At 42.9% G+C, this 14,049-nt stretch overlaps 1 protein-coding gene across 1 annotated transcript in view; it reads left to right on the top strand.

The window, feature by feature from the left end:
* Nucleotides 1-14,049, top strand: part of CRACR2A (calcium release activated channel regulator 2A) — a 122,776-nt gene that overhangs the window by 8,758 nt on the left and 99,969 nt on the right. Inside the window, exon 3 of the mRNA XM_075900589.1 lies at nucleotides 5,199-5,360. Within this exon, the coding sequence (XP_075756704.1) occupies nucleotides 5,358-5,360 (3 nt within the window). The 5' untranslated portion in view covers nucleotides 5,199-5,357. The remainder of the gene's footprint in view (nucleotides 1-5,198; nucleotides 5,361-14,049) is intronic.

Genomic DNA, 14,049 nt, shown 5'->3' with positions numbered 1-14,049 from the left:
TTGCACAAAACTCTGAAAACTATGAGCCAGGTGAGGCTAGAATCAAATCTGATGTAACATACACCTTGCATCGACTGGAAGGACTAAGTGTGTCATGCCTGCTTAGGCTACCTCAGGTTTACTACTGAGGACTCTCTCACGGTTACTAATACACAACCAGTGGGGCTGACAGCCACTGCGGGTCCTGTGTGTGGGGCAGCTTCTGCCCTAGAATGGATAGGGCCTTGGTTTGAAGGGGTGGGGCAAGGGCAGCCAGCCCTCAGTACTGCCCGGACAGCCAGCTCTCAGTACTGCCCGGGCCACTGTGCATGCTCCCCCCACCTCTGGTGTATTTGCAGGCAACTTACACTCATCCTCGTGCATCACCTTCAAATTTGGCCCTGTATGTTCTGCTGCACGATGTGTGATCATCTCCTGAATATTTTTCTAAGTCCTAGTGCTCCTACACTGTGACCCCACAAGTCCCTCTGTACCAAGCAGGGAGGGCACACCATATTGCAACTGACATACGTTGTGCCTCAACGTGTTGTTAGCATGATATTAATTTTAAAAAAATTCATATCATTTGAAAACCAAACACCCTACCCTGCTTATCATTACTGCCATTGTGAAACGTAACATTTCTTGATGTGAAATTATGGCTTTAAAGAGCCCAAAACAGAGAATCAAACCAAGGTAAAACAGGTTTTTTCTTAGATAGCACAAGTAAATTTACATACAAAATTAGCTTGATGTCTTTGTTTACAATTGGGAAGAAGACTGCTTAAAACTCAAGATGGGGGAACGAAACTGCACCCCTGGTCCTTCAGACAGAGACAATGAACTTTGGGGAGTGTGTAGACCAGCAAAAATCCATTTGGCTGATCTACCACCTGAGAGACCAAAGAAGATGGTGCTTTGTGTTTATGAAAGATGTTTCTCCTGCTAAACTCGTCAGAGAAGCCTGACAACTTGGTGTAAGAAACGGTCTTAGGCAAAGCTATATCTTGATAGAACTGAGATACTAGGAGGTGTTTGGTTTGTATGCTTTCGTATCTTTCACTTTGGCTTGAAATCACTTCAGTCTAGGGTCTTCTTCCTAGTTTTACTTGAAACCATCTTAGTGCTCTGTACAAAATTTATATCTGCATCTGCAAAAATGAGCTACGGGTGTGGCTATCTGCGGATTTGCAGGGCTCTGTGTGTGAGTGCTCTACTGTATGCTGAGAATGTCCTTTGCTGGTGTAGCTTAATGTACTGCCAGGGTGCTGTAAGCTGTTGCACACGAAGGCACTCTTAAGATATGTCTACACTTAAAAAAAATGGCAGCAAGTTTCAGAACCTTGATGATGGGCACACGGGGGGATCTGGGCTATAGGATTAAAAATAGCACTGTTAAGCACTGCTGCTCTGAAATCTGGTGAGGAGGCTCCAGTCCAAGCAGAAGCTCTAACACTGCTATATTTAGCCATATAGCACAAGCCCAAGTCAATTGACCCAGACTCTGAGACTTGCTGCAGTATTGTTTGTTTTGTGCTACGTGGACATACCTGTTTACATAGGGCTCATCTAGAGTATGAGGAAGATTTGAAAGAGGATATGGAAATTCCCGCGGATCTCTCTCAAAAGTGAAAGTAGTCAAGATGTGTTTTTTTCTGGCAAAACGCTGCCCCTTTCTCGAAAAGCTGCGTAAACCTCATTTTTGAGGAAAATCCCGTGGAATTTACATATCCTCTTTCAAATCTTCTGCATAGTCTAGATGAGCCCATAGTCAGTAAGTATATCCACATGAACAATTAGTGCAAGGCAACTAGTACACAAACTACCATGGGCTTTTCCCCATGCAAAAAAGCCCTTCCTAGGATAATGGGGTGGGTAGGGCCTGTGTCCATGGAGAAGTGGTGTTCCTTGCGACTCAGGGATAGTATTGGAATAAGCGAACTGGAATAGGTGAATTGGAATGGTGTACAGTCAGGGCTCTTATCTTCCTTCTGAGCACCATGCCAAGTATTTTCACCAAAACCCAGCATAGCAGCCACTCCCAAGGTCACAGCTCTGTGAGAACTGGGTCCAAAAATGTAAAAGAAATCATTTAAAATCATACTAATTTTTTCTGTGAGTTATGCCGCATACATGGACATTGTAGATTATTACTCATTCTGGAAACTATTGAACAATTCTGAACTGTTACAGGAGTGTGAGGGAAACAGCAATTACAAAAATCAGTGGGAATGCTATGTTAAGTGGCAGTATAGTCTAGTGACACAGTCACCAGGTTAAGACATAAGTAGATGTAGGTTCAATTTCTAGTTCTGTTATGAGTTTGCTGGGTGCCCTTGGGCAAGTCACATCTCCCTGGGCTTTGGTTTCCTCACCTATAAAATGGGGATTATAATACTGCACTTAAGGTGCTTATGTAAGTGCTAGATTTTATTACCATGTTTTATTTGCTGTAGAAGTCATGGATTGTTGTAAGTAATGGCATAATGAATAACAAAAATGTGATTAATTGGAACAGAAATAAGAAGCCTAATACAGTACTAAAAATACTTCTCTGACTTCCGTGTTTTAACTAATAATATAGATCTCTATTAATATCCAACTCAAAATTGATAGGATCTTATGCTTCCTTAATAATCTCATAATTAAAATATTTAAATCACCTTTGTGGGTGTAAATTTGATCTAAATAGAAATGGAGGATATTTATACATGAGGTAAGGCCAAGCCATAATATTGTGATCCAGATTCCAAACTCTTGGGGTGTGTCTAGACTACAGGGTTTTGTTGACAAAAGTGGACTTTTGTCAACAAAACTATACCTGCGTCCACACTGCCTTTGAGTTATGTCGACAGCAGTTTTGTCGATGTATGTAAACCTCATTCTACGAGGAATAACGTCTTTTGTTGACAGTTCTGTCGATAGAAGGCATTATTGCATCTACACTGTCCTTTGCGTCCACACTGCGTCCTTTGTCCTTTGCGTCCTTTGCGTCGACGTGTTCGTAACTCAGGGGCAGCTGTAATATGATAAAAATGAGACAATAAGCATTTTTTTAGTAAGGCTATGTCTAGACTGCAGGCTTCTTTCGAAAGATGCTCTTTCGAAAGCATCTTTCGAAAGAGCATCTTTCGAAAGATCGCGTCTAGACTGCACGCGGATCTTTCGAAAGAAAAATCCGCTTTTTCGAAAGAGAGCACCCAGCGAGTCTGGATGCTCTCTTTCGAAGACGGCCTCTTTACATTGAAGAACGCCTTCCTTCGAAAGAGGAACTTTCGAAGGAAGGCGTTCTTCCTCGTGAAACGAGGTTTACCGCCATCGAAAGAAAAGCCGCGTTCTTTCGAAATAATTTCGAAAGAACGCAGCTTGAGTCTGGACGCAGGGGAAGTTTTTTCGGGAAAAGGCTACTTTTCCCGAAAAAACCCCTGAGTCTGGACACGGCCTAAGGGTACATCTAGACTACATCCTCTTTCGAAAGAAGGATATAAATTAGACACATCAAAATTGCAAATGAAGCCAGGATCTGAATTTCCTGTGCTTCATTTGCATAATCGCATCATGGCGTTTTTCAAAAAATGCTATTTCGAAAGGGAAACCGTGGTCTAGACCTGGTTCTTTCAAAAAGAAAAGCCTTTTTCAAAAAATTCTGTAAATCTTATTTTTTGAGGAGTACAACAAAGGCTTTTCTTTTTGAAAGAACTGCTTCTAGACCACGGTTTCCCTTTCGAAATAGCATTTTTTGAAAGAACTCCGTGATGCACTTATGCAAATGAAGCACAGGAAATTCAAATCCCGGCTTCATTTGCAATTTCGATGTGTCTAATTTACATCCTTCTTTCGAAAGAGGGCTGTAGTCTAGACATAGTCTAACAATGTGCTGTGATACTTTTGTATTTTTTTGTCTGATTTTGTAAGCAAGTCATTTTTAAGTGAGGTGAAAGATGGGGGTAAACAAGGCAAATCAGGTTCCTGAAAGGGTTACAGCAGTCTGGAAAGGTTGAGAGACACTGGTCTAGTGGGTGCTCTTGTGAGGGTGCCTCTGTTAAAATATTACTATTGGATTGAGGGGAATGCTACAGTGTAATTTATCTGCCTCTGGTGGAGGAGTTTGCATCCTACCTGGATACTATTGTATCATAGCCACCAAATTACTTTTCATGTGGGTTTCTACAAATACTTCTCAGGAGCCAATCGTTTGCCTTTGGAATGAACCATATTGCCATATTACACCAAATTACATTATGTCTGCCTCCCCTCATTGCAATGGATGAGGCTCACCTTCACAAATATTCCCTGCAAAGTCTTCATCCATCCCCATCTCTATTTTCAGGCACACTACTAGGGCTGGACATAGTTTTCAGGGACAAATTATAAATGAGTGCAGAAAACATTTGTTTTCCCAGGGTTATTCACACAAAAGTATTTTCTCAGTCCCATCCCCTGCTCTCTATAGCCTTATACAGCATTGAGTAAATTGCAGGCTAAATTAAGGAAGTCCCTATTACTTTTTTAAAAATAGCTCTTCCCTCTTTGAGGTTGGAGAGAGACTAAGGCATCATCCAAACCCATTGGAATAAATTTAAAGACACCTATTGTATTTCAGGAGCTTTGAATCAAGTGCTTACTAAAGGGTGGTCACTTGTATTTGGATTGGATTCCAAATCAATATCCCTGGCCCAAAGTCCAATGAGAATGCTAAGACCTAAGGTTTTGTGTTATGCTTCTGTCTAGCTTGTAATTAAAGAAACAAAACAAAGTTCTATTTGTCCAGGTTAGGCCTCAGTGTGCTAAGATCTCTGTTTATAATGATGTGAAAGGAATTATCATGGTCACCCAAGACTTGACCTTGCTGCCCAATTCCCCCGGCTTGTGTGCTTTCATAGGCAATTAGAAGAGGTACATCTGCATGGAATGCAAAAGCTTATGGGTTATTTAACAACCTAGGTCAGGGGTGGGGAAACTAATGTCTGGGAGCTGGATGTGGCCCTTGGCTTGCCTGGATCTGGCCCCCAGGGTCTCGGGGATCCCCCCCAGCATTGGGGAGCCTGCGCTGGCGCTCCAGGCCCTGCCAGCCACTTATGGGGCTGGAGCACACAAAATCTACTAGCCTTCCCTAGGTTCTGGTGTACAAGAGGAATGTGGGGAGTGTCATTTTCCTTCTCAGTTGGGGAGAGCTCACATCAGTGAGTGTTTGTTTGTTTGTTCTCTCTTACATGCAGCTCCTGACTGATTTTTCTGTGGGTCAGCGGCCCTCAACCCAAAAAAGGTTCCCTGCCCCTGACCTAGATCTTACAGAAACAGTTGTCCTCTTGCAGCCCAGCAGTATGACAGTTCTCAAGATTAAGATAAGCAGCTGTCACAGTGAATAAACTGTGAATATGGTGAGTTTATTTAAGGATTTTTTTTATTGCATTTGGCATTTTTGAATAGAATGCTGCAGGCCACTTTCTCCTGAAACCTGCTATTGTTTGTGGCTTTACTCAGGCATTGTCATTACCCAGCGGAAGAGTCAGTCTGCCAGTTTCCAACTTGCATTAATATTAGCGCAACAGCAAGCTCCAGTGTTCAGGAAAAAGGCTTCCCTTTTCAGATTGGGATTTTCTAAAAAAACCTTCTGTGTTGGACTAGTGCTGCTCTTATAGAAGACACTGGAGTTTTTACCCATGACTTCAGTGGGAGCAGAGTTAGGCCAATACCAAGTGCTTTTGAAAATCCCACCTTCTGTATTTAATATTAAAGTGAGAGACTATTTTCAAAAGTGCTTATGTAAAAATGGCACCTTCTATTCAGCTGCCCCTTCCTCCATTTTGCAGTTAGATTTATAGCCTCTGACTTGACTGATAAAGATAATTTTTACTGCTATTCATTCTAGTTAGCCAATGCAGCTAGGGGAAAGGGAGTTGGGTTCTCTTCTGGCTTGTGTCATTTTAACTGAGCTGTGATGGCAAAAACTTAATGCCAAGTTCTTCCTCACTTCGGCATCTCCAACTTGACTCTCATATCTCAAAGTTTACAGGCTTGGCAGTTTTCTTTGGAAAATAAGCACATCTCAGGAGCACATGATCAGGAACTGCTAAGGAAATAAATACTGAGGCTCTCCATGCCCATTAAGGATTCACTTTTCAGAGCACAGTCTTTTAGGCTGGGATTTTCAAAGCAGGCCAAGGAAGATAGAGGCTCCACTTCCATTGACTTACAATGGGATTTGGATGTCTGACTCCCATAGCCTCTTTGAAAATCCCAGCCTTAAACAATATATTGAGGGTAGGAAAATTGCTTTTTTCCAGTGACTTCCCCATGTAGCTCCTTTGGGGGTCTGCCGTGCTCTAGCAGATAACTGCAAGCAGATCTCATATGGGGGGCAGGCTGTTATTTCTGGTTCCTCTAAATCCTGCTCTCTGAGTACTGTAAGAAGGAGGAAATGAGTTTCCAGTGACTGCGGGAGCAGGAAATACCAAGCTCACAGTCCAGAGGAGGGTGGCTTGCAGCTTTTCAAATAACTTCCTGTTCTGTTGGCCTAAGTAGGTCAAATGGCCTCAGCTGGCTGTTCTGGGACTCCACCAATATGTAGTCAGGGTGAAGCCTCAAATTGGGTCTGGGCTTCACGGGTCCTGGGTCATCACTCGCTAGCAGGCTGCTAACTAGAGGGTTGACGCGTGGCTGCTGGTGTGGACCTGGCTTCAGGGCCACTTTTTTTTTTTCAAAGCAAACCTTCCCCTTACTCGATTGTACTTACATATCCTAACATCTAAGTGGGTTAGCAGTGTATCTAAGAGAGTGCATTCAAACCCTTGCACTCAAAAGCGTTTCAGGACCTGATGTTCTTTTGTTCATTGGAAGTTTATTCTCACCCAAAACAAGGGAAAACAAATCTGAAATGTTTGTTTGCCAAGCTATCAGCTTCTAACTTAGGTAGCGCAACTTGATTTCTTAGTGGATAGATTGTCTCCACCCTTGCTGATCATCTTGCTGGGTTTTGGCATTTTAACGTAATGCTAATTTGCTTCTTCAACACTTCTCAACAACTAGTGGAAGTAGAAAACAGGAAATACAATCTCTGAATAATCCAAACAATAGACCAATTTGGGGAACAACCATCAGAGTAGCTTCTCCAACAAGATTAAGTGAGTAGGCCGCACATAGGATGACAGATGCATATTAAAAAAAATTAAAAAATAACAAATAGTCTTGCAGCACTTTAGAGACTAACAAAATAAGTAGCTTTTGTGGGCACAACCCACTTCTTCAGATGAACGGAGTTATTAAATGTCCAGTTTCTAAATAAATGGGGGGGGAGGGGTGGAAGAAGGAAAAGAAAGGGAAAAGTGGAAAGAAATAGTCAATTAGTGTACATCTGGACTACATGGCTCCATCGACGGAGCCATGTAAAATAGTTTACTCGGCATAATCAAAGAAGCGGGAATTTAAATAATCCCTGTTTCATTAAAATAAAAGTGGCCGCCGCGCTGTGCTGACGATCAGCTGATCTGGCACAGCGTGGCAGTCTAGACTCGGCGCGGTCGACAAGGGAAGCCTTTGTTGACCACTCCGGTATGCCTCATACCACTCAAGGCATACCGGAGCAGTCATGTTAAGAAAACAAAGTGGCATGGGCTGGTGGACACATGACCCAAGTTTGAAAAATGCTGGTTTAGACCTTATTGAATGCTTGTGCTACTGCATGCTTTAATCTCGCGTGTAACATCTGTGTACTCTAATGTAAAACATCTGTCAGGAGAGAGACATTAATTAGTGTGAAATGCTGATCTGTAATTGAAAGTGTTATAGAGTCCGAACAGGGAAGGTCTGCTGATACAGCTTATGGTGGGACAATGATGACAAAAGATACTTGATGTTCTTCAAGGGAGAGGCTGGGGAGAGCAGATGAATGGATTCCTTTGGCCAGCTAAGCTTGCAGCTCAGAGCACCTGGAAATAAGGAGATACCCTCCCTCCCTCCAAAAATGGAACTTAGGGATCACTATGAAACTTGGAGTTTGGGGCTATGTCTACACTGCATGCTTATTTTGAAATAACAGAGTATGCGTCTACACAGCAACCCTGATATTTATTTAAAAATAACAGGCTTCTTACTCTGACTTCTGTAGCCTTCATTTCACAAGGAGTAAGGGAAGTCGAAGGAAGAGTGTTCTTCTTTTGACTTCCTGCTGTGTAGAGCAAAAGTCGAGTTAAGTTGCTTCAGCTTCAGCTATGCAATTAATGTAGCTGAAGTTGCGCATCTTAATTCGACTTTAGCCTGCAGTGTAGAGGTACCCTGGGAGGCAAGATTTCTAAGCACAAGCAAGAGGTCTCCAGCTACTTGGCCTGAGTTAACCCTAAGGGATGTATAAAGTTTGCTGAACATAGAAACTTCTATTACCTTTAAAAATTAAAATGGTAAGTCCTCTGTTTACACCTGTTTTAACCTTGCAAGTAACTCTTTATTCCTTTTCCTATTTAATACATCTTCATGTAGTTTGTTATATGGTTGGCTACAAGCATTGTGTTTGGTGTGAGATCTAAGGTGCAATTGACCTGGGGTAAGTTAAGTTAAGGGAAGGAATGTGGATTGGATAAATGGACAGTAGGATGGATAGAAAGATGGCTAGAAGGCCGGGCCCAGCGAGTAGTGATCAACGGCTCGATGTCAGGATGGCAGTCGGTTTCTAGCGGAGTGCCCCGAGGTTCTGTTCTAGGACCGGTTTTGTTCAATATCTTTATTAATGATCTGGATGAGGGGATGGATTGCACCCTCAGCAAGTTTGCGGATGACACTAAGCTAGGGGGAGAGGTAGATACGCTTAAGGGCAGAGATAGGGTCCAGAATGACTTAGACAAATTGGAGGATTGGGCCACAAGAAATCTGATGAGGTTCAACAAGGACAAGTGTAGAGTCCTGCACTTGGGACGGAAGAATCCCAAGCATAGTTACAAGCTGGGGACCAACCAGTTAAGTAGTAGTTCTGCAGAAAAGGACCTGGGGGTTACAGTGGATGAGAAGCTGGATATGAGTCAACAGTGTGCCCTTGTAGCCAAGAAGGCTAATGGCTTATTAGGTTGCATTAAGAGGAGCATTGCCAGCAGATCCAGAGATGTCATTAGTCCCCTTTATTCGGCTTTGGTGAGGCCACATCTGGAGTATTGTGTCCAGTTCTGGGCCCCCCACTACAAAAAGGATGTGGACGCATTGGAGAGGGTCCAGCGGAGGGCAACCAAAATGATTAGGGGGCTGGAGCATATGACTTATGAGGAGAGGCTGAGGGACTTGGGTCTGTTTAGTCTGCAGAAGCGAAGAGTGAGGGGGGATTTGATAGCAGTCTTCAACTTCCTGAAGGGAGGTTCCAAAGAGGATGGAGAGAGGCTGTTCTCAGTAGTGACAGATGACAGAACAAGGAGCAATGGTCTCAAGTTGTGGTGGGAGAGGTCCAGGTTGGATATTAGGAAAAACTATTTCACTAGGAGGGTGGTGAAGCACTGGAATGGGTTACCTAGGGAAGTAGTGGAGTCTCCGTCCCTAGAGGTGTTTAAGTCTCGGCTTGAGAAAGCCCTGGCCGGGTTGATTTAGTTGGAATTGGTCCTGCCTAGAGCAGGGGGCTGGACTTGATGACCTTCTGAGGTCTCTTCCAGTTCTATGGTTCTATGATTCTCTGATTCTAAGTACTGATTTCTTGGTACTGGGAGTAACCTACATATTAGTTTATGGGATGATCTATGACAGAGGTATGATTAGAATACTGCAGGAGCTGTCTGACTCCGTGGGTTAGGTGGTGATAATGCATGACAAGTTTACACTTGATACATCATACACTTGATATTGAGTTGGTGAAGTATTAATAGAGAACTCACAGCCAATTTGGAGTTTGTGTCTGCCTTGTGGTTGGTGCTCTCACTCTTGTGTTACTTCAGGCAGCATTACACTGGTGTAGCTGGCAGAATTCACATATTAAATGTATAGCTCATAACCCCAGTGCTGTTCAAGTTTAATCTTGATATTGAGTTTTTTAAAGGCTAAAAATAGATACAAAGGAAATCACAGTCACGTGACTGTCTGAAGAGCAAAGACCTTGAACATTTGTGTTTGCAGAAGATCCTTTAAAAGAAAAGATCAATATCAGAAACTGAGAGCTTTGCTCATAAATTTTGACCAGGTGCCAAGGGAAAGAGGGAAACTGGAGTGTGACATAGTGAAAGCGGTGCCCCTGTCTCCACAGAGGAAAGCACTGTAGTGCAATTGGCCTATTTGCAGTATGTGAGACAAGGAAGAACATGGCCACCAGAGATTGATGGTGAAATTGTGACTCAGGGACACCGAAGTAGTTCAGGCTGCAGTCAAGTCCAGGGAAGCAGCTAAGGAGAAATGCCATGATAGATACATGGAGAAAATAGTAGCCGTTAAAGCCAAGGAAAAGATATACGAGTCTGATGGTAGATCAAACAAGGTTGTTAAGAATAATGGAGCAGTGAAAGGGGCTTTCCCATGCACTGAGAATACATCTCCACAACACAAGGGCGTTGGAGAAAGTTTGCCCAGTTTATAAACAGACTCACTGTATGGAAGAATTGCTGCGGGTCCCGGCAGACCCATCACAGGGGCATACTCCCAATCCAGTCCCCCTCCCCTCTCCTCTCCTTCCCTTCCCCAGAGCCAAACACCTCCTCTCCCTGCTGTAACCCAGTCCCTTTTCTCCCCCAACCTTATGTCCCAGTCCCAACACAACCCCCACCTTTTCCATTATTTTCAATGGGAAAATTGACCCCGCATAACACGTTTTTACTTAACACAATCATTTTCTGAAACACATCTATAGTGTTAAATCAGATAAGGAATTACTGTATTCTGATCCCTAGAACAGGCGGTTGTAGAGTTTATTTGTCAGAGTCTGCTCATAACTCAGACCTCAAAGGAGTTTATTGAGGCTCAACAGGCTGACCCTCTGGACAAGCAGAGGGATGTGGCTCAGAAAAATACTCTAGTGGGGGAAGGAAAGGATAGGTGTTTTCTGTATAAAAGGTTTGTTATACAGGGGACACTCATAGGGGAAAAGAGGCACCCTGGTGAGATTTGCAAGCAGGTGTTTGTGCACAATAAGTACAGGACTGACTTGCTGCAGAGGTAGCTCATGATTTTCTCTTTGCTGGACTTTAGGAGTGGAGAGAACCGGCGAGAGATTTAAACAGAATTTCTATTGTCTTCACATGTTTCAGACATTAAAAGCTTACTGCAAGAGTTGTGTTTTATATCAAAAGCATAAGAGGTCAACGGGACACTGCAAGGCATCTTTGTGGCTGTTGCCCATTTTTAAAGAGTTTGCCAGATTATATGTGCATATTGTGGAATCCCTACTCTAGACCTTCCAGAAATAGAAAGCAATATGTACTGTTTGTGGTGGAGTCTGCCACCAGATATGTTAAAGCTAGAGTTCTAGCTAATATAGAATCTAAAAGCATAACTTCTGCCTTAATTACCAACTTTAGCAAAGTAGGTTTTCCCAGAGAAATCTTGTCAGATCATAGTGCAAATTTCATGTCTGTAGTTTTCAAAAAGTTATGGAAATTATGTGGCATGAGGAATGGAAACTCCCAGAAACTAACACTCAAATAGAAGGATTCAATGAGAGACTGAAGTCTGTGCTGAGGATGTGTGTTACCGGGCAAGAGAATGAATGGCATGTGTTGCTCTCTTATTTATTACTAGAAGATTTACCTGGTGTTGCTTGGGTCCTTAACTCAAATAATTTTTCTTTTTCTTCATTTAAATCATTGCTGTGGGGTGGGTTTGGGGATGAGGGATTCAGTGTACAGGCTGCCCCGGCCAGAAAGAACAACCCCAACTCTCTTTCACTGCAGCAGCTTGGAGCCAGATGGAAAGCGCCTGTCCATGGCCGCTGCTGCAGGAACAGCTTGGGGAAGAGTGCATGTCCCCCAGCTGTGGGACAGACAGACAAACACACAAAAACAGACAAACTCTTTCAAATATATAGTAGACAGCTGTTCCTTTCTCCACCCCTGCCTCAGGCTATCCCAGTGGGGTTATAGCTTTTCCAGTTCCTCTCTCTGGCCCCTTGCTGCCCCTCTGTGGTCATTATACAGTATAACTGTCCCTGCTAGCAGAGCCCTCCCTTTCTGTTTTATGAAAAATAATCACATTCCATGCATATCCCATTGTTTTGGCACAACCAAACACATATAAGAGGAGCTGCATATCAAATTTGGTGGCCCTAGCTTTTACCGTTTAGGAGGAGTTCTTGAACAAACACAGAGAGAGAGAGAGACAGACAGACAAACTCTCTCAGATATATAGTCCATAGGCATACACAAGTATACCCTGAAGAGTCTATGGATTTGCCCCTTTTGATTTCCCTTAAATGACAAGAAGTGAGGGGAAGTCCCAAGATTTAATTTGAGGCTCTTAGGGGAAGGTAATACAGAAGAGTGAGAACAGCTTTTAGGAAAGTAAGGCCACTTGTTCTAAATATAATTTAAAGGGGGTGATGGACTTGAGTGCATCTGAACTTTGAACAGTCAGGAGTCTCAGAGAGCTTGGCATGACAAGATCACTGGAGACAGCGATTTTTTTTTTAGTACAGGTGGCTTTGTGCTAGTATTGATTCCTTTGAGGAAAAACAAGCTGCAAGATTGTTTGGAAAGACCTTTTGAGGTGATAGAATGAATGAGGTCACTTATGGTGAAACGAAACCTCATGAGAGGAGAGCTGTGTAAACATGTATGTCCACAGAGTGAGGGCTTGCCACACAGGAGAGATGGTCTGGGTATGATTTGTTCTGCTGATGAGTGAACATTTATTGCCCTTTTAATTGATTCAGTCAGGAAAGTAAGAAGATCATGGAGATTTCAAAGTGTTTGGACTCAACCCAAAGCAGGAGATGGTCCTCTTGGAATATCACAGGCAAGTATTTTCCAATCTGCCTGATTTAAATAATCAAATAATGCATTCCATTACAGCTGCAGGGCCATGCCCCTTAGTGGAACATACAATGCTGAAGGAGAAATGCAAAGACAATTCAGAAGGAGGTGGAAAACATGCTAGACATCCCTAGAGGTGTTTAAGTCTCGGCTTGACAAAGCCCTGGCTGGGTTGATTTAGTTGGGATTGGTCCTGCCTAGAGCAGGGGGCTGGACTTGATGACCTTCTGAGGTCTCTTCCAGTTCTATGGTTCTATGATTCTATAGACACGGAAGTGATTATCAAATCAAAAAGCTCCTTGGTTTCTTCCATCATGATGGAATTATGGACATTTGGTATGGATTTTAGAAGGGCAAATGTCATCACCCCACTGGATCCTTACTCATCACTTCAGACAGAGGAACTACTGGATCTACTAGAGGGATGCAAAGTTCAAAGTACTGCAGATTTGACCTGAGGTTATTGGCAAATTCCCTTATGTGAGGGGTGTGTGTGGTGAGGAGTTTCACATTGGTGAAATCTAAATTGAGAATTCACACGCAATTGGGTGTTTGTGCTCTGCTTCTTAACAATATGCCCTGAGGTTGGTACACATGCTCTTGAGTCACTGGAGGCAGCATTACACTATCTTTCAAAACCTCAACCTATTTTAACACCTGAGACTTTTTGTCCCATTTGCTAGAGATCTGGAATGCACTCACACATAGTAGAGAAGTAGTTAGCCTTCATATTTTTACAAAAATTGTCTGGTGGACTTTTATAATGATCTTGCTGATAAATTTGAATGCAGTTCCTTTGTAGTATCAGCCTTAATAGTTTCCACAATGTCCTGGAACACTGTCATACCTTGTGAGTAAGTCGAGTGAACTCCAGATGTTGTTATTACAAGGTAAAAGCACTAACTAGTATTTCTGTGCAACTGAGAGAAATCTATGTAAGGTTGTGATATCTTTGTAAATTCAGAGCTATAGCCAGTGTCCAAAGTGTATGTAGGGGAATGTCTCACAGACCCTCTCCCACCAATTATTTTTGAAGCTCAAGAAGGGTCTTCACCTAGCTTCTTCCAGAATTACTTTTTATAGAGCTTCTTGGACTCCTATTGCTGCCTCACACAACCTCCCAGGTCCACTCCATTTCCCCATGGGT

The sequence above is a fragment of the Pelodiscus sinensis genome, chromosome 1 (genome assembly GCF_049634645.1).
Source record: "Pelodiscus sinensis isolate JC-2024 chromosome 1, ASM4963464v1, whole genome shotgun sequence".
In the NCBI taxonomy this organism is placed as follows: domain Eukaryota; kingdom Metazoa; phylum Chordata; order Testudines; family Trionychidae; genus Pelodiscus; species Pelodiscus sinensis.
Note: the sequence above shows the minus strand (reverse complement) of the source record. Positions and strands in the feature narration are given on the sequence as shown.